At 37.4% G+C, this 26,610-nt stretch overlaps 1 protein-coding gene across 7 annotated transcripts in view; it reads right to left on the reverse strand.

Moving 5' to 3' along the window:
- The window catches only part of PCDH15 (protocadherin related 15), a 914,927-nt gene that overhangs the window by 239,582 nt on the left and 648,735 nt on the right, over nucleotides 1-26,610 (reverse strand). For all 7 annotated transcript variants that reach the window (XM_031652624.1, XM_031652623.1, XM_031652622.1 and 4 more), the window contains one exon: nucleotides 18,226-18,354. In XM_031652624.1, the coding sequence (XP_031508484.1) occupies nucleotides 18,226-18,354 (129 nt within the window). The remainder of the gene's footprint in view (nucleotides 1-18,225; nucleotides 18,355-26,610) is intronic.

A 26,610-nucleotide genomic window follows, 5' to 3' on the forward strand; every position in this document is an offset into this window, starting at 1 on the left:
ATTTTTTCCAGTACCAACTATAAATTTCAATTGTTCTTTGCATTCACACTGCTGTGTGTGTGTTGGGGGGGGTGATAATAATTTTGTTCTTTTTTTTTATTTCAACTTTAATTTAGATTCATGCATGGATGGTACATGTGTAGGTTTCATAGAAAGGCATATCATGTGATGCTGACATCTGGGATACTCATAATTCTATCGCCCATGTAGTGAGCATAGTTCCCAATAGGTAGTTTTTTTCAGTTTTCAACCCTTGTGCCCCTCCCCTAGTCCCTTCTCTAGTAGTCCCTAGTGTTTATTGTTCCCAGCTTTATGTCTATGTGTACCCAATGTTTCAGTCCCACTTACATCTGAGAATATGTGGTATTCAGTTTTCTGTCCCTGTATTAATGTAACTAAAATAATGGTCTCCAGCTGTATTCAGGTTGCTGCAAATGACATTATTTCATTTTTTATGACTGTGTAGTACTCCATGCTGTATATGTACCATATTTTCCTTATCAAATCCACCATTGTTGGGCATCTAGGTTCATTCCATAAATTTGCTATTGTGAATACTGCTGTCATGAAAATACAAGTACATGTGTCTTTTTGGTAGAATGATGTATTTTCCTTTGGGTATATATCCAGCTATAAGAATGCTGGTTCAAGTGATAGTTCTGTTTTTAGTTCAGGCACTGCAGAAAGCAGTTTGGAGATTTCCACATTCACATTTCCACCAACAGTGTATATGCATTCCCTTTTTTCCACACCTTTGCAAACATCTGTTATCTTTTGACTTTTTAATAATAGTCATTTTGACTGGTGTGAGATGGTATCTCATTCTGGTTTTGATATGCATTTCTTGATGATTTATGATGTGGATCATTTTTTCATTTGTTTGTTGGCTGCTTGTATGTCTTCTTTTGAGAAGTGTCTGTTCATATCTTTGGCCAAATTTTTAATGGGCTTATTTCTTTTTTGTGTGTTGAATTATTTTAAGTGCTTTATAGAATCAGGATATTAGACACTTAAAAGCTGCATAGGTAGCAAATATTTTCTCCCATTCTGTAGGTTGTCTGTTTGCTCTGTTGATAGTTTATTTTGCTTTGCAGAAGCTCCTTAGTTTAATTACGTCCCACTTATCAATTTTTGTTTCTGTGGCAATTGTTTCCAAGACTTAGTCATAACTTCTTTGCCAAGGCTGATGTCCAGAATGATATTTCCTAGGTTTTCTTCCAGGATTTTTATAGTTTTGCATCTTACATAAGTGATTAGTGCATCTTGAGATACTTTTTATATACATTGAAAGATAGGAGTGCAGTTTTATTCTTTTGCATATGGATAGCCAGTTACCCCAACATTTATTGAATAGGAAGTCCTTTTCTGATTGCTTATTTTTGTTGACTTTATAGATAATCAAATGGTTTAATTCTGGGGTCTCCATTCTGTTCCATTAACCTATGTGTCTGTCTATGTGTAGCCTATACTACTGTAGGCTTGTAGTATAGTTTCAAGTAGGATAATGTGATGCCTTTGGCTTTGTTCTTTTTGCTTAAGATTGCTTTGGCTATTCAGGTTCTTTTTTGTTTCCATATAAATTTCAGGATAGTTTTTTTTTTTTTTTTTTCTAATTCAGTTAAATGGTACTGATAGTCTGATAGGAGTAGCATTGAATCTATAGATTTCTGTGGGCAGTATCCAATCCATGAGCATGGAATGCTTTTCCATTTGTTTGTGTCATCTGTGATTTCTTTCAGCAGTGTTTTGTAGGTCTCCTTGTAGAGATCTTCCACTTCCAAATTTAGATGCATTCCTAGGTATTTTATTTTCATTTGTGACTATTGTAAATGTAATTGCATACTTGATTCAGCTCTCAGCTTGACTGTTATTTGTGCATAGAAATGCCACTGATTTTTTTTTTTTTTTACCTTGATTTTTGTATCCTAAAACTTTACTGAGGTTATCAGTTTCAGTAGCCTTTTGGTAGAGTCTTTAGTTTTCTAGGTATAGAATAATAATTGCAGTGAGGAGAGATATTTTGATTTCTTCTGTTCCTACTTGGATGTCTTCTATTTCTTTCTTTGCCTGATTTCTCTAACTAGGATTTCTAGTAGTATATTAAATAGGAGAGGTTAGAGTAGGCATCCTTCTCTTGTTCTAGTTCTCAAGGTGAATGCTTTCAGCATTTTCATGTTCAGTATGATGTTGGCTGTGGATCTGCCATAGATGGATCTGATTATTTTGAGGTATGTTCTTTCAATGCCCAGTTTCTTGTGTTTTTTTTTTTTTTTTTTTTTTATCATGAGGGAATGCTGGATTTTAACAAAAGCTTTTTCTGAATCAATTGTGATGTTTTTTTTTGTTTTGTTTGTTTTTTAGGAACACAGTCTCCACTCTGTCCTATCCAGACTGGAGTGCAGTGGCATTTCGGCAAACTGCAAGCTCCACCTCCTGGGTTCAAATTCCTCGACTCAGCCTCCCAAGTAGCTGGCACTACAGGTGCCCATCCCCACCTTAGCCATTTTGTGTTTTCTTAGTAGAGAGATGGGTTCATCATGGCCAGGCTGGGTTGGTCTCAAACTCCTGTCCTTGTGATCCACCCTCCTCGGCCTCCCAAAGTGCTGAGATTATAGGTGTGAGCCACCGTGCCCAGCTTTGTCATTTTGAGATAACTTTTTAGTGTGCTGCAAGATTCAGTTAGGTACTATTTTGTCGAAGATTTTTATGTCTCTGTTCATCAGTGGTATTGGCCTGTAGTTTTCCATTTTAACTGTGCATTTGCCAGATTTTAGTATCAGAATAAAGCTGGGCTCACAGAGCAAGTTAGGGTGGAGTCCCTCCTCCTTGAAGTTTTGGAATACTTTCAGTAGGATTGGTGCCATCTCTGTATATCTGGTAGAATTTGGCTGTGATTCCATCCTTTCAAGGGCATTTTTTGATCGGTAGATTTTTCATTACTAATTTAATTTCAGAACTCATTATTTTTCTGTTCAGGCTTTTGATTTCTTCTTGATTCAATCATGGGAGCTTGTGTGTTTCCAGGAATTTATCCATTTCATCTACATTTTCTAGTTTGTGTGCATAGATGTGCTCATAACATCTGAGGATCTTTTGTATTTCTGTGAGGTTAATTGTAATGCCATCTTTGTCATTTCTGCTTGTTCTTAATTGGATTTTCTCTCTTTTTATTTGTTAATCTAGCTATAGGTCTATAACTCTTGTTCATCTTTTTGAAGAACCAACTTTTGGTTCATTGATCCTTTATATAGATTTTGGGGCCTCAATTTAATTCAGTTCTTTCTGATGCTAGTTATTTGATATCTTTTGCTAGATAAAAGGGTTTTGTTTGTTTGTTTGTTTTTCCCTAGATCTTCCAGGCATGATGGTAGAGTGTTAATTTGAGTTATTTCTATCTTTCTGATATATGTATTTAGCACTATAGACTTTCCTCTTAATGCTACTTTTGCTGCATCGCTGAGATTCTGGTGTTGTAACACTGCTTTTTAAATCAACTGTATTGATATGGTTTGGCTGTGTCCCCACCCAAATCTCATCTTGATTGTAGTTCCCATAATCCCTACATGTCATGGAAGGGACCTGGTTGGAGGTAATTGAATCATGGGAGCAGTTACCTCTATGCTGTTCTCGTAATAGTGATTGAGTTTTCACAAGATCTAATGTTTTGTAAGCATCTTTCTCCCTTCACTCTGCATTTCTCTTCTCCTGCCATAATGTAAAGAAGGATGTATGTGCTTCCCCTTCCACCATGATTATAAGTTTCCTGAGGCTTCCCCAGACATGTTGAACTGTGAGTCAATTACATCTCTTTCCTTTGTAAATTTCCCAGTCTCCAGTATGTCTTTATTAGCAATGTGAGAACAGACTAGTACATTGGTACCACAGAAAGTAGCGTTGCTGTAAAGATGCCTGAAAATGTGTAGGCAAATTTGGAACTGGGTAACAGGCAAAGATTGGAACAGTTTGGGGGGCTCAGAAGAAGACAGAAAAATGTGGGAAAGTTTGGAACTTCCTAAACACTTGGAGGGCTAGGAAGACAGAAAAAAGTGGGAAAGTTTGGAACTCCCTAGAAACTTGTTGAATGGCTTTGATCAAAATGCTGGTAGTGATACGTACAATGAAGTCCAGCTGATGTGGTCTCAGATGAAGATGGGGAACTTGTTGGGAAATAGAGTAAATGTCGCTCTTGCTATGCAAGGAGACTGGCCGCATTTTGCCCCTACCCCAGATGCCTGTGGAACTTTAAACTTGGAAGAGATGATTTAAGGTATCCTGTGGAAATTTCTAAGTGCCAAAGGGTTCAAGAGAAAACAGAGCATTAAAGTCTGGAAAATTTGCAGCCTGATGATGTGATAGAAAATAAAGCCTCATTTTCTGGGGAGAAATTCATGCTTGCTGCAGAAATTTGCATAGATAACAAGGAACCAAATGCTAATCACCAAGACATTGGGGAAAATGTCTCCAGGGCATATCAGAGACCTTCACAGCATCCCTTCCATCACAGGCCCAGAGGCCTAGGAGAGAAATGGTTTTATGGGTCGGGTCCAGGGCCCACCTGCTCTATGCAGCCTCAGGACATAGTTCCCCATGTCCTGCCTGCTTCAGCTCCAGCTGTGGCTAAAATGGGCCAATGTATAGCTCCAGGTGTTGCTTCAGAGGGTGCAAGCCCTACGCTTTGGCCGCTTACATGTGGTGTTGGTCCTGTGGGTGCACAGAAATCAAGAATTGAGGTTTGGAAACCTCCACCTAGATTTCGGAGGAAATATGGAAATGCCTGGATGTCCAGGCAGGAGTTTGCTATAGGAGTGGTGCCCTCATGGAGAGTCTCTGCCATGGTAGTGCAGAAAGGCAACATATGGTCAGAGCCCCCATACAGAGTCCCCACTGGGGCACTGCCTAGTGAAGCTGTGAGAAGAGGGCCACCATCCTCCAGAAATCAGAATGGTAGATCCACTTATAACTTGCACCATGTGCCTAGAAAAGCCACAGGCACTCAATGGCAGCCCATGAAAGCAGTTAGGAGGGGGGCTGTACCCTCCAAAGTTACAGGGTCAAAGCTTCCCACGGCTATAGGAGTGTAACTCTTGCAACATCATGACTTGAATGTGAGACATGGAATCAAAGGAAGTCATTTTGAAACTTTAAGGTTTAATGACTGTCCTCTTGGATTTTGGACTTGCAGAATTCAGAAGGAGCCCTTTCTGGGGAAGATGAAAATAAGCCTTCAATCTTAAAAATGTTGAAATTTAGATGCTTTCAGGAAATTCAAGTTGGTATTTTACAGATATATGTCTACTTGAGGTTGTAGCTTAAAGGTGTAGAAGGAAAATGAGCATCTCAATGTAAGTAAAGCTGTCAGCTTTAATGTAATTGCAATTGCTCAAAAGGAATGCATAGAGTCAAAGGGCAACTTAGATGATACTTTCAAAATCCAAAGTTTAAGGAGCAAACAGATAAGGGGAAGACAGAATTAGATGTGCTTAACCATGAAAAGTAGCAGCAAGCTGGTAGTAGAATCTCAGGAAAAAAGAGAGACACAGAGAGATCCAATACCAATAGAGAAGTAAAGTGACTCAGATAAAGATAACATTTAACAGTACAGTGGTCATTTGTGACCATAAAGTGGACACAGATATCACTCATTGTATAGCTGGGATTTCACAACTATAAATATTTACACACACACACACACACACACACACACAAAATAATGTGTATTTTTCTAATAGCTGACATTAAGATTAAACATTGCTAAAGGGGTAGGCCTAAACAAATATTGTAAAAATATATTCATAAAATTTTCTAATCTATTTATGAGCTGCTAACTGAATATCTGAAACATGACCACATTTCAAAAATAGTCATAGAAATTAGGTAGATTTCTATTGTAAATATTATTATGTAGCATGTTAACATCAACATAACCAATTTTTCAAATTGTGCGGGCTTTTTTTCTCTATCAGAATGAGTTACAGGGTTTGCATTATATAGTTTGGCTTAAAAAGAGAACCCATAAAATTTCCCACTTGCAGCTCACTTAAAAAAGAAGTATGACAGTTTCAGGCACTGTTGAGTGTCATACTGAGCTACAAAAAGTAAGAAATCACCATAATGCTCTCCACCTTCATCTTATGTTTAACCCCACACAGGGAGACAACAACTATAGTAATCAGAGTCAGGCCACTGAAGTTCAGATTTATTTTGTTTAATATTAAATTGTATAGTTGAAGAAAACATCATTTTTTAAAATAGTGTATCACTACCCTTCTAAACATTGTAGTTTACTAATGATTTTAAAACTTCTTTAAGTGCTTAAGACAGAAACATTTCTACAATATGTTAGCTAAGATTTAGCATGCAGGTCTCATATTGGGAATACCTTTGTGTTTTATGTTAAATAAATTCAGCCTCTTATTTAGAACTGGAAAAACAGGTTGTAGACTTATGGTTTTATTTTTGTTACCTAGACCTCAAAGAAGTCAGTTCAGTAGAAAAATTTCTACAAGGTATTACATGGAAGTTTACTGGGAATCAGCTTACTCTATATTATACAATGCTGAGAACATTGTTTAATCTTAACAGGCAGTAGAGTTGTCAAGTGTGCCTTCTGTAATGGATTTGTGCAAGCATTTATGCCCAGGGTTGTTACGAAAAACGGAGATAAATAATTTAGACCTTAAACTTGAGAATTCTAGCCTTAGCAAACTCCTCAATGGGATACTCCCACGAAGGCTAGACACCTCTGATATTAGCTGAAAGCCTTCCTACCTAAAGCCTTCCTACCTCCACTTTTCTCCCCTCAACCTCCATCCACCCATGTCTCACATACAGAAATGCACTAAAGCATATAGTGTGACAAGTGTGCTTAAGTAAAAGACCACCTCTTTTTCTCTCATGCTGAATTATGTTAAATAAGTACAAAGAAGTTTTCCTCATGATCATGTATCTTAGACAGAATTTACTGAAATAGATCTTTATCTTCTCGATTTCTAACCCAGACTGATGATTGAATTTCACAAAATATTAGTTGAGAAAACAAATGAAAATGACAGAAACCACACTGAACTATGCATCATGATCTCCTACTTCTGATGACATCAGGTTTACAATGAGACCAGATTAATCTGTCTGGCTGTTACACATTAGCATAAATTATTCCCAGGAAATCCTTCAATTTGCTTTCAGGAATAAATACAATTCTGAGAGGCATATCCAAGTCTATTGTTGAGATTATGCCATTTTTAACTGATATATAATATATGTACATATTTATGGGGTACATGTGATATTTTGCTGGAATGTGTAAAAATTAAATCAGGGAATTTGGGGAGTCCATCACTTAGCATATTTACCATTTCTGTGTAAGGACATTCCAAGTTCTCTCTTCAAGCCACTTGAAAATATACAATACATTGCTGCTAACTACAGTCACTGTATCAGTCTGTTCTAATGTTGCTAAAAAAGGCATACCTGAGACTGGAAAGAAAGAGGTTTAATTGACTCACAGTTCCACATGGCTGGGGAAGCCTCACAATCATGGCAGAATGTGAATGAGGAGCAAAGTCACACCTTACATGATGGCCAGCAGGAGAGAGCTTGTGCAGGGGAACTCCCATTTTTAAAGCCATCAGATCTTAAGAGACTTATTCACTACCATGAGAACAGTGTGGGGAAAACTGCCCCCATGATTCAATTATCTTCACCTGGCCCATCCTTTGACACATGGGAATTATAATTCAAGTGAAATTTTCCATGAGGGCACAGCCAAACCATATCATCCCATCCCCAGCCCCTCCCAAATCCCATGTCTTCACATTTCAAAACCAATCATGCTCTCTGAAAGTCCCCAAAATCTTAATTCATTTCAGCATTAACTCAACAGTCCAAGTCCAAAGTCTTATCTCAGACACAGCTAGTTCCTTCTGCCTATGAGTCTGCAAAATCAAAAGCGAGTTAGTTACTTCATAGATACAATGGGGATACAGGCATTGGGTAAATATACCCATTCCAAATGGGAGAAATTGGCCAAAACCAAAGGGCTCCAGGCCCCAGGCAAGTCCAAAATCCAATGGGGAAGTCAAATCACGAAGCTCTAAAATGATCTCCTTTGACTCCATGTGTCACATCCGGGTCATGCTGATGCTAGAGATGGACTTCCACAGCCTTGAGCAGCTCCATCCCTATGGCTCTGCAGGGTAAAGCTACCACTCCTGGTTGTTTTCACGGGCTCATGGACTGGTGTTCAGTATATGCGACTTTCCAGGCCCAAAGTGCAAGCTGTCAGTGGATTACTATTCTGGGGGCTGGAGGACAGTGATCCCTCTCACAGCTCCACTAGGCAGTGCCCCAGTGTGGACTCTGTGTGGGGGCTCCCATCCTACATTTCCTTTCTGAACTACCCTGGCAGAGGTTCTCCATGAGGGCTCTGCCCCTGCAGCATAACTCTGCCTGGACATCCAGGCATTTCCATACATCCTCTGAAATCTAGGCAGAGGTTCCCAAACCTCAGTTATTGACTTCTCTGCACCCACAGGATCAACACCACGTGGAAGCTGCCAAGACTTGGGGCTTGTAACCTCTGAAGCCATGGCCTGAGCTATACTTTGGCCCCTTTTAGCCATGGCTAGAGTGGCTGGAATACAGGGCACTAAGTCCTGAGGATACACACAGCAGAGGGGGCCTGGACCCAGCCCAGGAAGCCATTTTTTCCTCCTTGGCCTCTGGGCCTGTGATTGGAGGGGCTGCCATGGATGTCTCTGAGATGCTCTGGAGACATTTTCCCCATTGTCTTGGTGATTAGCATTTGGCTCCTCATTACTTATGCACATTTCCATGGCTAGTTTGAATTTCTCCTCAGAAAATGAGTTTTTCTTTACTACTGCATCATCAGGCTGCAAATTTGTCAAACTTTTATGTTCTGCTTTCTCTTGAACACTTTGCCACTTAGAAGTTTCTTCTGCTAGACATCCTGAATCATCTCTTTCAAGTTCAAAGTTACACAGATTTCCGGGGGAGGGGCAAAATGCCACCAGTCTCTTTGCATAGCAAGAGTGACCTTAACTCCAGTTCCCAACAAGTTTCTCATCTCCATCTAAGACCACCTCAGCCTAGACTTTATTGTCCATATCACCATCAGCATTTTGGTCAAAGCCATTTAATAATTTTCTGTGAAGTTCCAAATATTTCCTCATCTTCCTGTCTTCTGAGCCCTCTAAGTCTTTAGGAAGTACCAAACGTTCCCACATTTTTCTATTTTCTTCTGAGTCCTCCAAACTGTTCCAACCCCAGCCTGTTACCCAGTTCCAAAGTTGCTTCCAGATTTTTGGGTCTCTTTCCAGCAGCACCACACTCTACTGGTACCAATTCACTGTATTAGACTGTTTTCATGCTGGTAATAAACACATACCCGAGACTGGGTAGTTTATCAAGGAAAGAGGTTTAAAAAACTCACAGTTTCACATTCCCCAGGAGGCCTGCTTTCATGGCAGAAGGCAAATGAGGAGCAAAGTCTTGGCTTACATGGTGGTAGTCAAGACAGCGTGTGCAGGGGAACTTCCATTTATAAAACCATCGTATCTTGTGAGACTTACTCACTATCACAAGAACATCATGGGAAAGACCTGCCCTGATGATTCAATCACCTCCCACCCGGTCCTTTCAACGACATATGGGAATTATGGGAGCTACAGTTTGAGATTTGGGTGGGGATACAACCAAACCATATCAGTCATCCTACTCTGCTATCAAACATTAGAACATATTTATTTATTTATTTTTTAGACCAAGTTTTGCTCTTGTTGCCCAGGCTGGAGTGCAGTGGTGCAATCTTGACTCACTGCAACCTCCACTTCCTGGGTTCAAGATATTCTCCTGCCTCAGTCTTCCTGGGAAGCTGGGATTACAAGGATGTGCCACCACGTCTGGCTAATTTTACATTTTTGGTAGAGACGGGATTTCTCCATGTTGGTCAGGCTGGTCTCGAACTCCCGATCTCAGATGATCCACCCGCCTTGGCCTCCCAAAATGCTGGGATCACAGGCATGAGCCACCGCACCTGGCCAGAACTTATTTCTTCTAACAGTATGTTTGTAACAACTTTCTTCATCAGCCCCATCCTCCACCACCACCACTCTTCTCAGCTCCTGGTGTCTATCAGTCTACTCTCTATTTCCATGAGAACACCTTTTTCAGCTCCAGCTTATAAATGAGGACGTGATATTTGTCTTTCTATTCATGACTTATTTTACTTAACATAATAACCTCCATTTCCATTCATTTTGCTACAAATGAAAATGATTTTGATTATACCACTTTTAAACCTGAACATTTGACAAGAAATTGACTTATTTATTATTGTTATGTAAAGTAACGAGTTTAGGCTAAATTGGGTCTATTGTTGGGAGTATGCACAATAACAATAACAATAATAATTATGCATAATCCCAACAACAGACCCAGCTTTACCCTATTTATCTTATATAACAATAAGTAAATACACAATACATACAAGAATTTTATATTTTTCCTCTAACATATAATATTTCTTTATCTCCCTTTTCCTTTTTCTCTCTTTTTTAAATATACACATGCGTTTGTGCATGCCACGGGTTAGTATAAACCAGAATCAATGGCAGAGCTCGTTAAAACACAGATTTCTGGCCCCAACACCAGCGTTTCTGATTCAATCTCTGTGGTATAGAGTATGGCAGCTGGCATTTTGAAGGTGTTCCCATTGGTGATGATGCTGATGCTGATGCTGCTTTTCCAGGAACAACACTTTGATAGCCAGCTAATGCATGTTTGTACTTTTTCAGTTCACATATGTATGGGCAAGTCACAGGAAGCATGGTTATTGGAGAATCCTGTATAGTATAGTGGTTAAGACCAAACATTTGAAAGTAATTCAAATATATACAATGGAAACCATTTAGAATAGTTCATGACACATTGTAAGAATTCAAAAATTGATAGTCATTATTATTGATTTTTTATTATAGCTGTCAGTCTATCCAATATGCTTTTTTCAATGTAAGCTCTACATATCCCACTAGATGGACTTCTTTTAAGATGAATAAAGAAAAATACATAAATCAGGATTGCAACCATGAGCTCTATTTTGATAATAACAAATATGTTTCATTTACTTTAAATTTCTAAAACATCCTACAAATGTGACTATACACATATACATGTTCATGTACTAAATGTTGATTTGTACATTTGTTATTATCAAAGATCAAGCTTCAGCTAATACACTTAAAAAGGATAAATGCTGTTTACGATCTGACTGACTATGATTGTTTGTAGTGATGCAGTAGAAGAGAATCATTTATCAATTTAAGATTTTATACTTTCTTCAGAACAGTACTTCCATTAAAATGTTCTCTATATATGGTAATATTAGGAAAATGCAAGAGTGCAACTACCACATTTTGAAAAATCATAAACAATTGTCTGCATTTAGTTCATAGTATTGTAAAAAATATTACTTTCTATAATATCATAGTTAGCCATACTTTACACATTATTTAGTATTTAACATAATTATAATAATGTAAATGAAGTGCATATTAGCTCCATTCCTTATTTTAAACCTGTACATATATTACATGTATGTATTAATCCTTCAAATCACTACTTGAGATGAATTCTATTATCATCTCCATTTTGCAAATAGTGAAGTCCAGTCCCAGAAAACTACATTAGTTATCCAAGATTGCATTAGTTATTTTGGCAAGTCAAATTTGAAGTCAGGTAGTTTTATTCCATGGTCTATATTTTAAGCTCTTCATTAAGTTCTCTATCTTGTTGGGATGCTGGGTCTGGATTCATGGAGTCATGTGATCTAGTGACAGGATGAACCAAGTGACCAGGGAGTTGTCTTCTCATTAAAATATGTAAGAAACATAAGAGGTGAGGGTTGCTAGGTAAGATGAGAAGTCTGGGGTCCCTGTGTGGTGAGTCTAGAAGTCATGCTCCAGTATAAAACAGGCTTTTAAAGGTAAGTGACTGGAAAGCTGGACACAGATTTAGGAGACTGGCTTAGAGTCAGTCTATCTAAAGTCTGAATGGACCTTCACAGAAGTTATATCATGCTCTGCTGTTGTATATTCCCAAGTGGAAAATGCCTGTTCCTTTGAGACTTGAGGGGTCCAAGACCAGACCAGCAGATTTGATCAGAATGTGACTGCATTTTGGGACTTCTACTGGCATCTGCTCCCCCAAAGACTTGGGATCATCTGAGAGTTCTGCAGTTGAGTATGAGGCTTCTAGTAAGACGCCTCTCATATCTAAGATCCATTCTAAAGATCAATTATTTGCATGCTTGTGGTCCACAGTCAAGATAGGCATACAGATCCTCTAGATTCTGTCTCCTGTGAAATACTTTGGAGAATACTAAACAAAATATTATACTGACTAAGTCTTCATATCATTCACTATTTCATTAGGCCCCATCTGAACTCAACATATTTTTAACCATTTTTCCAGAACTCCTGTAAACAGCACTTCCATTATTGTCAGAATATTGACTTAGAGTCCTCAAATTGCTTCTTCAGCTGGATTATATTTTGTATTACATTTTTTTGGCTCATATTTTTATTTTCTTTTTTAAATGATGATTATATATTACAGTTGTCAGTTATATATACAATTATATAATATGTTGAAAAGAACCAGGAATAATTTGCTTTTCTCATGAACCCTGACCTGGCCATCTCAGTCTATTATAATGTCTCTTTTTCCTTGCGGCAAAGAATTTATATCACCCATTTGACACTTGACATAGAGTACATACTTACTGTATTTACTAGGTTTTATTTTGAGTACATCTTTTCATACATATTTTTACAGTTTTCAATTCTAAATGCACAAGGTATATTATGATACCTTGTGAATAGAAAGATATATATTAAAAACTGTTGATGGGTAGGTTATTTTTTAATACACTAGATAAAACATTTTGCTATGTGTAATCCATAAATTTGCTTTAAAAGTATTCCTTAGTTATTATTTGTTACTACAACACTACCTTTAAAAAGTAAATGAGGCCAGGTGTGGTGGCTCACATCTGTAATCCCAGCACTTTGGGAGGCCAAGGTGGGTAGATCACCTGAGGTCAGAAGTTCAAGATCAGCCTGGCTAACATGGCATAACCCCATCTCTACTAAAAGTACGCAAATTTGCTAGGCATGGTGGAGGGTGCCTGTAAACCCAGCTACTCTGGGGGCCGAGGCAGGAGAAGTTTGAACCTGGGCAGCAGAGGTTGCAGTGAACCAAGGTCGCTCCACTGCACTTCAGCCTGGGTGACAAGAGTGAGATTCTGTCTCAAGAAACAAACAAAAAAAGTAAATGAAAACTCCCTTCAGCATTTTAATTCAAATGTTGGATTATTCATATTAAAATATCAATAGAATATAAACACAAATTTGATAACTCAAATTCAGTATAGTAATTAACAATATGTATCTTGATTTTAAGTGAGTCTTAATAGTTTTTGATGACAATTAAAATTAAATTTTACAAGCAGAGCATGAGTCATTTAGTGAAATTAATATATAATTATCATTAGGTAGCAACAGAGGACCATTATGAGCATCAAAATTCCATCCCATAAACATTACACTGTGCAGAATCAGTTGGATGCAGCCTGTCTTGGATGTTTTCCTCTTCCTTTTTACTTTCAGTATCATTTTAGTTTTTATGAAAACAAGTTATTGCCTAAAGACCAGGCTAAGGTCCATATTTCAATTTTAAAAACTGAAATAAATTATAGAGGCCATTTCTTATCAAATTTAAGAATCAGGAGACAACAAAAAGGTTAACACAATAATTCCTTCAAGAACAAAGAATCACTAGGAAAAGTGCAAAAAAAAAAAAAAAAAAAGAAAGAAAGGAAAAGAAATTTAACTAAAAGTTAATCATCACATTGATGTCTACTTGTGTGTTTTTACTTATATATTCCATATGGGCTTTATCTCTCCAAGCTGAATAAATTAAGAAAATGGGAAAGATCATTTTTGTAAATAATTTCAATACTTGTTTTTAACCGAATAGTTAATATATATATGGCTAAACGAAGGTTTTCAGTTTTCAGCAATGTGGCATTTTAAACTGACAACTGTAACATATAATTAGCATTAATTAAGACTATTACATTAGTTCAAGCCTCATTATGCCTGGGTTATTAAAATTGCCTTCTAGTTCTGTCTTCTGGATTTAGAATCTCCCATTTCAATATATCAGGAGTAATATTTATTTATTTTATTATTTTATTTATTATTTATTTATTTATTTATTTATTTATTTATTTATTTATTTTTAGACAGAGTCTGGCTCTGTCGCCCAGGCTGGAGTGCAGTGGTGCCATCTTGTCTCACAGCAAGCTCCGCCTCCCGCCTTCACGCCATTCTCCTGCCTCAGCCTCCCGAGTAGCTGGGACTACAGGCGCCCACCACCAGGCCTGGCTAATTTTTTTGTATTTTTAGTACAGACGGGGTTTCACCGTGTTATCCAGGATGGTCTCAATCTCCTGACCTCATGATCTGCCCTCCTCGGCCTCCCAGAGTGCTGGGATTACAGGCGTGAGCTATCGTGCCTGGCCTATCAGGAGTAATTTTTATAAAATACAAATCTGATGTTGCCATACCTCAGACCCTTTAGTGGTGCCCCCGTCACCTTCTACAACATGGTACAGAAAAGTGTTTATGACATGGTATGTCTTATTTATTGTAACTATACTATGTCATACTCTCATTTCTCTCTGCCTTCACTTATACAACTAACTTTCCCTAACAGATTCCAACTCCTCTCAACTTCCCTCTTACCTGTATTCTTCCTTCATGAGTCAACTTCAGCATTTCTCCTTTGCTGATATTTTTTGCACATGCCCCTGTTATAGACTTTATTACCTTGCTTTCTTGGTGTAGCAAAAATTGTCAGTGCCCTATGCATGTCCCTCAGAGCATTTGGTATGCTTTGACCAACTTCCATCTCCTGTTACTGTCTCTGGATCCTAAGGGTGTTGCTTTTCCAGCCAGAAGCCTCTGTGGCTGGTGGCGCCTTTGCCCGAGTTTTGCTCAGACTAGCTGTGTTTGTATCACCCACTTGACCTTGTAGGCTGTGCTTGGCTCAGGCTACTGGCTTAAATCCCACACTTTCCCAGGGCAAGCCAGGCTCAGAGCAGCGAGGGGTGCATGAGTGAGCAAGTGCTGGGTCTTGTCACTGTGCATAGCCAGGCACGTTGACTGCTGTGGCGGGACTGGTAGCTCCAGGCGCCCTCTCTGGGCAAGCCTTTGATTGAATCAGATACACGGCAAGCGGCTTCTGCTGTGAGCACCCGCGTATGGATGAGGGGCTCCCCGAAGAGCCGCCACTCTTCTCTCCTTTTTGCTGCCCGCAACATGGTGAGGGGGTTGGCTGTCGTGTGTCAGCCCTGTTTGTGTTACAGCTCTTTCATTCCTGCCATTTGGTGGGTCCGGAGTTTTTGGCCCACATCCAGGAAGAATGAGGTACGCGGACAGCTGGAGAGCTAACAACGTGTAGAGGAGCTTTACTGAACGATAGACGGCTCTCGGGAGACCGAAGTGTGTAGCTCCTATTCATAGGCAGGTTGTCCCCATGAGTGTCCAGCTCTCAGCAGAGAGAAGACCTGGAACGGGTAGTTCCTTTCTGCAGAAGGTGGTCCCAGGAGACACGAAGAGGGGAGCTCCCTTCTGCAGTCGGTAGTCTTGATGTCTATGTGTCTGGATAGCTCCAGGGTTTTTATGGGGTCAGAAAGGAGGAAGTACATGCTGATTGGTTTACGGGTGGCCATGGACAGGCCCGGAAAAAGCACCGTACGTTTTCACTCCAGGCCATGGACTCCACCGGAACTAATAGCCTGGTCCCCAGGCTTCAGGCCATCCCTGGCTTGAAGGTGGGGCTTCACCAGGGACCCCCTGCTTTCCACCCAGGAGCCTGTCTGTGTCCTGCTGCCATCAATCATGTTGTTCATGGTGCCCAGGCTGTTTGTGAGGAGTGCCTGCAAGCCCACAGTGAGCAGCCCTCTGTCCCCTCTTGGCCTCCCTTCCATGCTCGTTGGTGCCCAAAGTCCACAGGAGGCTGAGGTGGCTGGGGTCTGGCATGTCAGCACCAACCCCAGCTTGCACACACCCAGCCTGGTTATGACAGCACGTGGACTCGGCCTCAACTTTGCTTCAAAATTGGAAGGGTTGCCAGGAGCTGGAAGAGAACAGGCAGGGGGAACAGGCACTTCCGACTCTGTGGGGGTAGGGGAGCTTCCTGGGTCCCTGAGAGCACAGAGATGCCTAGGTCTGCAGCCACAGCTGGGCAGCTGGAGCTACGCCCAGGATGGCAGGGCTCCCACCCTTCCAACTTGGAAGGGGGTTAGGTTCCTGCCTGTTCCTTGCTCCCACCGGCTCCCTAGAGCATGTAGCCCTGGTCATACCTCCTCTGCTGTAGCTAGTGTCTTCCCAGTGGCTGCTCCAGATGGGCCACTGCTGCCATCAGTATCTACAGCCTGACTCAATGCCCTTCTATCAGGTTTTGCAGAGGGAATTTGACTACTTGCTTCTGCTGGAGGCAAGAAAATCCAAAAACTTGGCAGCCCATTGCCCAACACTGTAGCTAACTACTCTTAGGATTTAGTGTATATGTTTTCTAGTTCTATAACTTCTCAGGAACTGGACAATTACAATTATCAGGAGAGATAACTTTGATGCATGAGTTTGCATCTTTTTGTAGAGTTTGCCCTTGGAATGAAATTTCAGTTCTCCTCGTGATAGCTGGTTTAATAGCAAACTTGTTACTGGTTGCCTTCTCTTCTTTGCCTCACTTTCTCACTTCCTTATCACTGTTATCTGAACTTCTCAAAAAATATTTGTACATGAATATTTTGTGTCCAGATTTTTTGTTGGAGAATCCACAGTAAGACATTGGACACCAGAGGTACTATGGTGTGGGAACAGAGCCTTCAGATGGGATGCTGGAGTTGAATCGCTTGTTGGCCAGTTGGCATCAAGACCAGTTGGCATTTTATAACATCCCAATGACCAAGATTATTCCCTATGTGCATTGGGATGGCATAAACATATAAGGTTATGTATGCCTTATGCAGTATTTCCAGAATTTGACTGAGATAGTGACAATGATAATGATAATGACTGTGGAGTTGGTAGTTGTAAGTATTGTCAGTGATTTGAAGGGAAAAAAAAAATGACTTTCAAAAAAGTTTACACTGGTCAGTCAAAATCTCAGGATGTGATGTCACAAGATCTCTATAACATCATTTAAAGCAACCCTCTCCTTTTGCAGTTTAAAGGAGATTAAACTAAAAATCAGACCTTGTGCCTGGTTACAAGAATAGTAGAACAGTAGAGAAGGCTCACTTCAAAGCACCAGCAAACCTTCTGTGGAAAAGGCAGAAACTTCACAGGGAAGGAGTAGGACCCTGAACTCTGAGTTTGGAACATCTGGGTGGCTCACACCTCACTAAAGCAAGATTCTTTCCTTCCCTGGAGACCACATAAACCCCTCATCTGAGGTTGATGCTTCAAATCGTGCACATCTTCCTCAAAATTTTCCTTCTCTGTGACTTCTAGACCAATTACTACGTTCAAGACCAAGAATGGCTGAAATGAGGAAGTACTGTCTCTACTTTAACAATAAAGGAATTATTCATCAAATGAACCACAGAAACCGGCTAATATGTCCAGGTAGGTCCCAGAAGCACTTAGAAGAACATACGAAGAGTAAACCTTCTGAGTGCTGGAAAAGGGGGTTGTGCAAAATATTAGACACACACGGTAGACTCTAAAGATAATATTTACATAATGAAATGAGTTCAAATCTAAATATATGTATTTTTTGTATTTTTTGAGGTCTAAATGTCCACATCCTTACCCAGTAGTATACTTAATTACATGCTTCTGTAAAATGTTTTGATTCAGAAATATGTATTAAATTAGCATACGATCATATTAATCAATGTTTAAATTACACAATAATTATAAAATGTAAATCTGTATCCTTGAAAGTTAATTAAAATATATAAGATATTATTCATTTTTTAAAGTATTGAAGAATATCCAGCACAGTCATTTAACAGATTACATTAGCTGAGTTTCTTTTCAGAATTTAAATGTAATAAACTTACGCTCTTTGAAAAAACAAACTTACGCTCTTTGAAAAAAATACATATAAGATCTACATAAATATTCCACTTACTTTTACTTGACCCACAAAGGCATTGGCTTCTTCCTCCACCACAGATAAATTTCTTGGCAGATAAGGATCAAACACTGGAGCATTGTCATTGACATCTGTCACCACCACGTTTACTGTGGCAGTTGAGGTCTTAAAGAAAAACAAGCATTAAATGTGAGAAGAGCTATTTTTACTTAGAATTCATTTAAGTAGTCATCTTGGCATTTGTCTATCTGAAAAGCATCTCATTTTTCTTTCTAATCCTTAGCTTTCCAAAAAATAAAAAATAAATAAATAAAACTAAAAAACTAAAAGAAGCTTGCAAAGAAGCTTTCGACTTCAAAAAAACAGACGGGAAAAGCAAATGATGATATTAAAGGGCAAACATCTTTTTGGAAATGTCAAGTATTTCCTGGAGGCTTACTTTCAGAAAACGGTTTTACCTTTATCTTGTTCACATTTTATGGGTGGCAAGCTTTTGTTTATACACACATACACTGCTTTATCTCTGAAATGTGCCATTTCTGTAGTTTTTGCTGCTTGTATTTTTTTTTACTGTTTTTTTTAAAAAAACAGTACTTTATAAAATAGCATGGTACATCAAATGGGCATTTTCTGGAAAGCTCATGCTATCAGAAAATGCTACCTTCATAATTCTCTAGGTGTACATTTAAACCAAGAGTTTGAGTATCATGTACTAGGCATGAAATAATTATCTTACAAGCATACACGTTATGGAAATGATGTGCAGGTAAATCGACCAATAGTGTGTGCTACCTAGTTAAAAGTTAAATCCCTGGCCTGCTGCAGTCAACATTATGTAGGTCAATGACTTCTTCACAATCAATGACTATCATCATGCGTGACTCAAGCTGGAAACTGCTCTCTCTAATCAAAGCCTGAGTACAGCACAGAACCTCTACCTAACTCTGTCACAGTGTGGGGCTGATCACAGAAGGCTGAGAGCAAAGGTACAGAGAGAAAGAATATTAACCTGGAAAGTAAGAAACCTGGTATGCTATGGTATTAAATATTTAGTAACTATAAATAAAAAGGAGGAGGAAAAAGCAAGGTGATACTGTCATGAGAGAATTATCCACCTTCTGTTTAAAACAAATGCAATTTCCATTAATTAGTAAGTGCTTTGTAGTGAGAGGCTAAAATGCTGGGCATTAAGAAGTGACTTGAGTGAAGCTGAAGAGGTTTTGCAGCAGTCATGGGGCTAAGGGGTCAAGTGAAATTTTTTTTTTTTTTTTGTAGCTGCTACAGGGCAGATCTTGGTAACTACCCAATGCTTTCTGTTGGGGTCATGGAAGTTCTATACCATGCGAGTTATGGTGCTTGGGAAAAAGACCAGACCTCACACAAATGTAAACCCAATATTGAAACTCTGATTGGATTAAGGTGATCTGCTCCTATTTTAACAGAAGCAAAAGCAAATATTCTTTTTAGTAATGTAACTTCATCCCAAGCCTGTATAATTTTTTTCATGCGCAGTATTCAGTAGTCATTACAAAATTACCATGCATACCAGGGAATTCTTGGGTGTTAGTGATGGCTTATTTCTTTATCTGTGTATTGGCTTACCCTTTGAAAATTTATGCTTCTATTCATATGTGATTCACACACATTTTTGTATTTAAAGTTAAATAAAATTTTTATTTAAAGACACGTACAAAGATGGTCAGAAAAGCATTATATAGTCAAAATCTGGAAACAATCCAAATGTCCATCGATAGTAGATGGTTATACAGATTGTGTTTTATATATGAAATGGAATCATATGAAGTACTGAGAATGTACAAACTACTGCTATAAGTAATCACATAGATTAATTTCATGAACCTAAGTTTCTAGGACATAAAATAATACATACTATATGATTCTATTTATATAAACTTCAAAAACAGGCATAATCCCTACATGGTGATAAAAATTAGAATACAGATCACTTTGAAGAAGAAGATAGAATAGCAACAGAAATGATCACAAAACTGAGCTTCTGGAATGCTGATTAATTTCTGTTTTTTGTTATGAATAGTGGTTATATAGGTGTGTTCACTATGTAAAAATTCATTAAGCTGTAGAATTACAGTTTGCGCATTATTATCTGTGTTACATTTTCTTAAAATTATTTAATTTAAAAGATGCATTCACACAAACATACACATGTGTGTTGACATATGTAAGTATGTTTAAAGAAATTCAAGTTCTACTTGACTAGATGGAATCCAGATCATTTCATTTTCGTCTTGTGACTTTTATATGTTTTCCAATGTTCTCCCAAAATGCTACCATGCTTTTATGACAAAAAGTATTTTAACAAATGTTGTTTCTTTAAAATTTGCCTTAGAATTGAAAGCAGTAAAGAAGATGTGTTTTTTACAGTGGCAGTAGTTCCCAGTTTGCCTGAGGGTTAACAAGACATTTAAATTTACAGCCTGGAGCCAAAATCTAAGAATGGCGACCCTGGAGTTTGCTGGCTTTTCTTCAAATTTCCTGACTCCTTTTGTACCAGCCTAACTGTCTTTACTTATCAATCCAGTGTTTTTCCTCATCCTATTCTTTAAAATTTCTATTCATGTTTTCAGACTATTCTGTATCCTCAGTTTAAGACTGTGACTCTTAAGTGGATAATGAAGAATACAACTGGATTGCTAAGTAAACTAAGAAGTCAAATAACAATTCCATAATTTTGTGCTAATAGGGGATGATATTTGTGGACTATGCAGGCATTTTCTTCATTTCTTACTGAATTTTATATGAAATGAAAAAAAATCCACGTCTCACGAAAACATAGTCACAACTATAAATAGAATAATTTCCAGTTTATATATTTCTTAAACTTTTCTAAATACCACTTGCTTCAGAAATACTTATGTAAAAATGAGGATTTCAGGGCTATCCATTTGTTCTATTGACTATTGTTCTTAACCTATGGAAATATTTATAAATTAGCTAGCTGTAAATCATAATTATTTATTTTTTCTCGATTGGTTCAGAAGGATGGCAACAATATGCTTCGATATGGATCTATGCCATGGAGAATGTTTATGTCTTATTAAGGGAAGACTTTTCAAGCTTAAAAATTAGTAAATGAAAACAGATCACTTTAATTAATTATTAGGACAATATGTCAGGTAACACATGTTCGCAACAATTAATTTTAAATATGAATATATATAATGCCAATTAAATTAAAAAGATTTCAAACTAATAAACCTAATAAACAAAAAGTTACCTATTTTCTATCAAAGGAGTTTGCTCACTGAATATTTCCTTAAAATCTGTATTAACTTATTATAGCACTAGCTGGAAATACTTGCATGTTAGTACTAAAAACTATAATTGATCACTTTCATGTTCATTATTTAATTTAAATGTGTCTTAGATTTTATTTTGTCTAATATCATAGAAGAATTTTCAAAATATATGTCTCAAATGCAAGTAGATACCTTTGTTGTAATTTTTTTTTTTTTTTTTTTTGAGACAAGGTCTCACTCTGTCACTCAGGCCGGAGTGCAGTGGCATGATCTCTGCTCACTGCGACCTCCGCCTCCCAGGTTTAAACAATTCCCCTGCCTCAGCCTCCTGAGTAGCTGAGATTACAGACATGTGCCACCATGCCTGGCTAATTTTTGTATTTTTAGTACAGACGGAGTTTCACTATGATGGCCAGTCTGATCTTGAACTCCTGACCTCAAACAATCTGTCCGCCTTGGCCTCCCAAAGTGCTGAGATTACAGGCGTGAGCCATCGGACCCAGCCTACTGTTGTAATTTGAATACACATTTATTTGTATAAACTAGTACGACTCTGAAAGAAGGATACTAATATAGCATATTTTTTTTATTTTTGTTGTTGTTGTTGTTGTTGTTTTGAGACAAATCTCACTCTGTTGCCCGGGCTGGAGTGCAGTGTGCGATCATAGCTCACTGCAGCTTTGAACTCCTAGGCTCAAGTGATTCTCCCACCTCAGTCTCCTAAGTAGGTGGGACTACTGGTGCACGCCACTATGCCCAGCTAATTTTTATTTCTTTATTTTATTTTTGTAGAGACAAAGTCTCAGTATGTTGCCTAGGTGGTCTCAAACTCCTCATCTCAATCCCACCTTGGCCTCTCAAAGTGCTGGCTGGGGTTATACGCCTGAGCCACAATATCCAGCTCATTTTTTCTAATAGTATAAAAACAGTGAGTTATAAAGCCACAGTTAAAGAAAGCAGTGTAAATTCATCTATTAATACACAATGCAATGCTTCAAATTCATGAGAACATACATTAAGAGTATCTTATTTATTCTCTTCTAGTATTTCCTATCTCAGGAAATGACATGTCAAAATAATCAACTAATTTTCTAAGTTATTTTATCTCATACATGCAATTTATTAGTCACCAAGTCCTGTTAATTTGACCTTGTAAATGGGCCTTGTATTACACAGTTTTGAGCAATGGATAAATAACACAATTTTAATTTCCTGAGTAAATAGCTGGAAGTCAGATAACTGGGTTTTCTGATTAGCATATGTTTAGCTATGTAAGAAAACCAGAAATGTGTTTTGCTCAATAATTTAATGAAAAAGTTTTAATACATTTTCTTGTTAATCAACTTAATGAACACTTTTAAGGGCAATTACGAATTTAATAAACAATTTGGCTTTAATGCTAGAGAGGATAAGAGAAGGTATGTTTTTTTTATTTAATCACAAAAAATTCATTTATTTTTTGATCATTTAATTTTTACACCTTCTGACACAAAATTTGTTAAACATTTCATGGCTAGAAAATGATTTCTTTATATTTTGTGAGCATCTCATAGCATAGCCATTTGTTTTGTGCTATTACATTTACATTAGATGATTGAAATTCAATGACATTCAATACATGGTTTAAGATACATGTATGCTTAGAATTTATCTGAGCAGAGACTCATGTTATGTATAGAAAGCAATCAGGAATATTTCAATTTGTTCATTAAGAAAGCAGAAAACTATCAGAGATAAGGCAACACTTTAATTATGGAGCACTTATCATTTATCTATTTCTTAAATAAAAACATGAGTGTTTAATTTCAAATGTGCAATTTAATTTCAAATGTGCAATTACATGCTGTAATAAATTATCTTATAACTTATTCTATTTAAATGTCTGAAAAAAGAAGAGCTAGAAAGAATATTGAAAATTTCCATCTGTAAGAAAGTACAAGAAATGTTATTTATAGAACACAAGGTTTTCCTGTCTGAATAAAAATCTTCACTACTATATCTAAAATTCTTTTCAATAACAATGGGACAATGAGGATTTATAGTTTAGAATTCAATCATTTTTTGTTTAGGCCAATAAAACAAGACAAATACATATATTCAATAATGGGTATAGTATTTAGAGAATATTAATTTAAAACATTTTCATCCTTAAGTGCAAGTCATCTTGTTGCTACAACAGTTATGAGACAAGCCAACTTCACTCAGATCGTAGAGTTTCATTCATGATGTAGAGTGGAGGTCCTTCCTAAAATTAAAGATTAGCCAGGAGGCTTTCTTTCCCTCTGAAGGAAAAAAAGAAAGAACATAAAATCTAGAATTTCTTCGAGAAAGACAGAGAAAAGGGAAATTCCTTCTATTATGAATCATGGGGAAGAGAAAGGGAGACACAGAAGAGACATGAAGGCAGGAGGCAGAGGTACTCCTCCTCATCCCCCACTGCCACTTTGGACCACTCCTTAAATGAAGAGGAGCTGCAGAAACATTTTGGAGTAGGGGAAATGATGACTGGGAAAGTAAGAGAAATTTGGGTGAAATAATCGCAGTAGTTTTCAGGAATATGTAAGCCTCCAGAAAATTTCCATAGGTTCCATGGGAGGCCCCATCTAATAGATTATGGCATGGAATATATAGCTATGTCTGAGAGCCGTGTCCAGAGAGACAGAAGCAATTCTACTAGCATAAAGGACTGGTAAATACATGTTACATCTAGACCACAATTTTAGAATGAAGTCAGGGACGAGAGGTTTGCTTGGCAGCTTAGCTAGTGAGTATTTACATTGTCTTAAACAGATAATGTTGAAATACTGTTCTAAGTAACTTAAGTGTGACCCATATTACACCTACTCCACACCTGTCCAAACACACATTTATACATTATTGTCTAAGTAGGAAGATTACATCAGATATAAAAAACAAAGAAGCTTTTTTTTTTTCTCTGTGCACATCTGAGTGTAGTGTGTAAAGATTATATATATGTATGTGTGTATGTATGTATATACATTTTATACAATTGTGCATGTTTTTTATATAAATATATATTTTTTCAAAAATATCAGAAAGTATTTTTATATAGTATAACTAAATACTATAGTATATGTAATATATACTAACTACAGATATAGCTATTTATTTATACATAAACATTTTTACATATTGCATATATGATAAAGATTTACATATATGACTTAAATGTTTAAAGTTTTACTATTCTATAACCATATGTACTGTGTTATAAAATCTTATTAAATCAACTATTTTGAAATTCAAAGTTACTTTAACTTCACACATTTTCTCATGCACATATTTTTGCTCTTGTTAAAGTTTCCTCTTTTGATTATGAAGTTAAATGCTCAACTTTTAAATGTTAATTGCTCATTTATACTGCCATGTTTCAAAGAAATTTAGGAAATAACATTGCTTCAAGACAAAAACAAAGATGCTAAGTTTCCTAGCAATCTGAAGTTGTTACATATTACAAGTGTTCAGTTTGAAAGCCATAACTTAGTAATTCAATCCAGTAATTCAAGAGCATTTTACAGAAATCAAACCATGATGGAATCAAGTTACCTATCGAATCAATCAAGGAGGAAAATAATATCACTGAACACATGAAATCTGGTCAGAAATATCTAGGCTACAGAGTAACTTCACATTTTAAATGAAAAAAATCCTGATCACTGTTCGCATATTTATATCTCTCACTGTGTTACTGGTTGATTAACAGAGCTGCAATCCAAAAGCCTTACTTCCTAGCTATTTTTCAACCCAGTGTTGCTACTTACAGATAAGAATATCTAAAAGGAAATCTGCTAGGTGGAGTTTCTGAAAACCTTTGGTTCTTTGTTAAAATAAAGCGAGGGTGCAGACTCTTCTGGCATTCATCTTTGTACTTTGCTTGTCTGGAATGGAGAATTGACGTCCAGAGTTGCAGAAGATGGGAATGAAAGTAGACGATAAAAATGGCAAAGCAGAAAATAGCCAGCAGATATCCTCAACAACACTGTCGTGTCCCTGCACCATCCCTTCACTGTCCACCTCTAGATTTTTTTCTTTGTTTGTACTATCTTAATTTTTAAATGTAAAACTTTGTGGTATTAAGTATATTCATATTCTTGTGCAACCATCATCACTATCCATCTCTAAAACTCTTTTAATCTAGCAAAACAAAAGCTCTATAACATTAAACGATAACTCCTCATTTCCCTTTTCTTTATCCTCTGGCAACCATCATTCTACTTCGAGTCTCTGTGATTTTGACAATTCTAAGTACCAAAATACAAGTGGAATCATATGGAATTTAACATTTTGTGACTGGCTCATCTCACTTAGCATAAGGTTCTTAAGATTTATCTGTGACATAGTGTATATCAGTACTTTCTTCCATCTTAAGGCTGAACAATATTTCATTATATGTATATAACACATTTTGTTTATATATTATTCTACATAAACATGGAAAACAGGGTTGCTTTTATATCTTATCTATTGTGAATAATGCTGCTATGAACATGGGAATACAAATATCTCTTTGAGATTCTGCTTTCAATTTTTTGGATATATAACTGAAAGTGTGATTGGTGGCTCATATAGTAATTCCATTTTTAATTTTTTGAGAAATCGCCACTGTTTTCCACAGTGGCTGTACCATTTTATGTTCTCACCAATAGTGCACAAGGGTTCCAATTTTTCCACATCCTCATCAACATGTTATTTCGTTGTTATTGTTTTGTTTTGTTTTCTGTTTGTTTTTATAATATCTACTGGGTATGAGGTGGTACCTCATTGTGGCCTTGATTTGCATTTCCAAATATTTAGTAATACTAAGTGTTTTTTCGTATGTTTACTGGTCATTTATATATCTCCTTTGGAAAAGTGTCTATTCAAGTCCTTTGATAATTTTGAATCAGGTTATTTTTAAAAAATTATCGGGCTGGGCGTGGTGGCTCATGCCTGTAATCCCAGCATTTGGAAGGCTGAGGTGGGCTGATCACGAGGTCAGGAGATCGAGACCATCCTGGCTAACACAGTGAAACCCCGTCTCTACTAAAATTACAAAAATATAGCCTGGCATGGTGGCGGGCGCCTGTAGTCCCAGCTACTTGGTAGGCTGAGGCAGAAGAATGGTGTGAACCCAAGAGGTGGA

Source organism: Papio anubis, chromosome 11 (assembly GCF_008728515.1).
Source record: "Papio anubis isolate 15944 chromosome 11, Panubis1.0, whole genome shotgun sequence".
NCBI classification, from domain to species: Eukaryota; Metazoa; Chordata; class Mammalia; order Primates; family Cercopithecidae; genus Papio; species Papio anubis.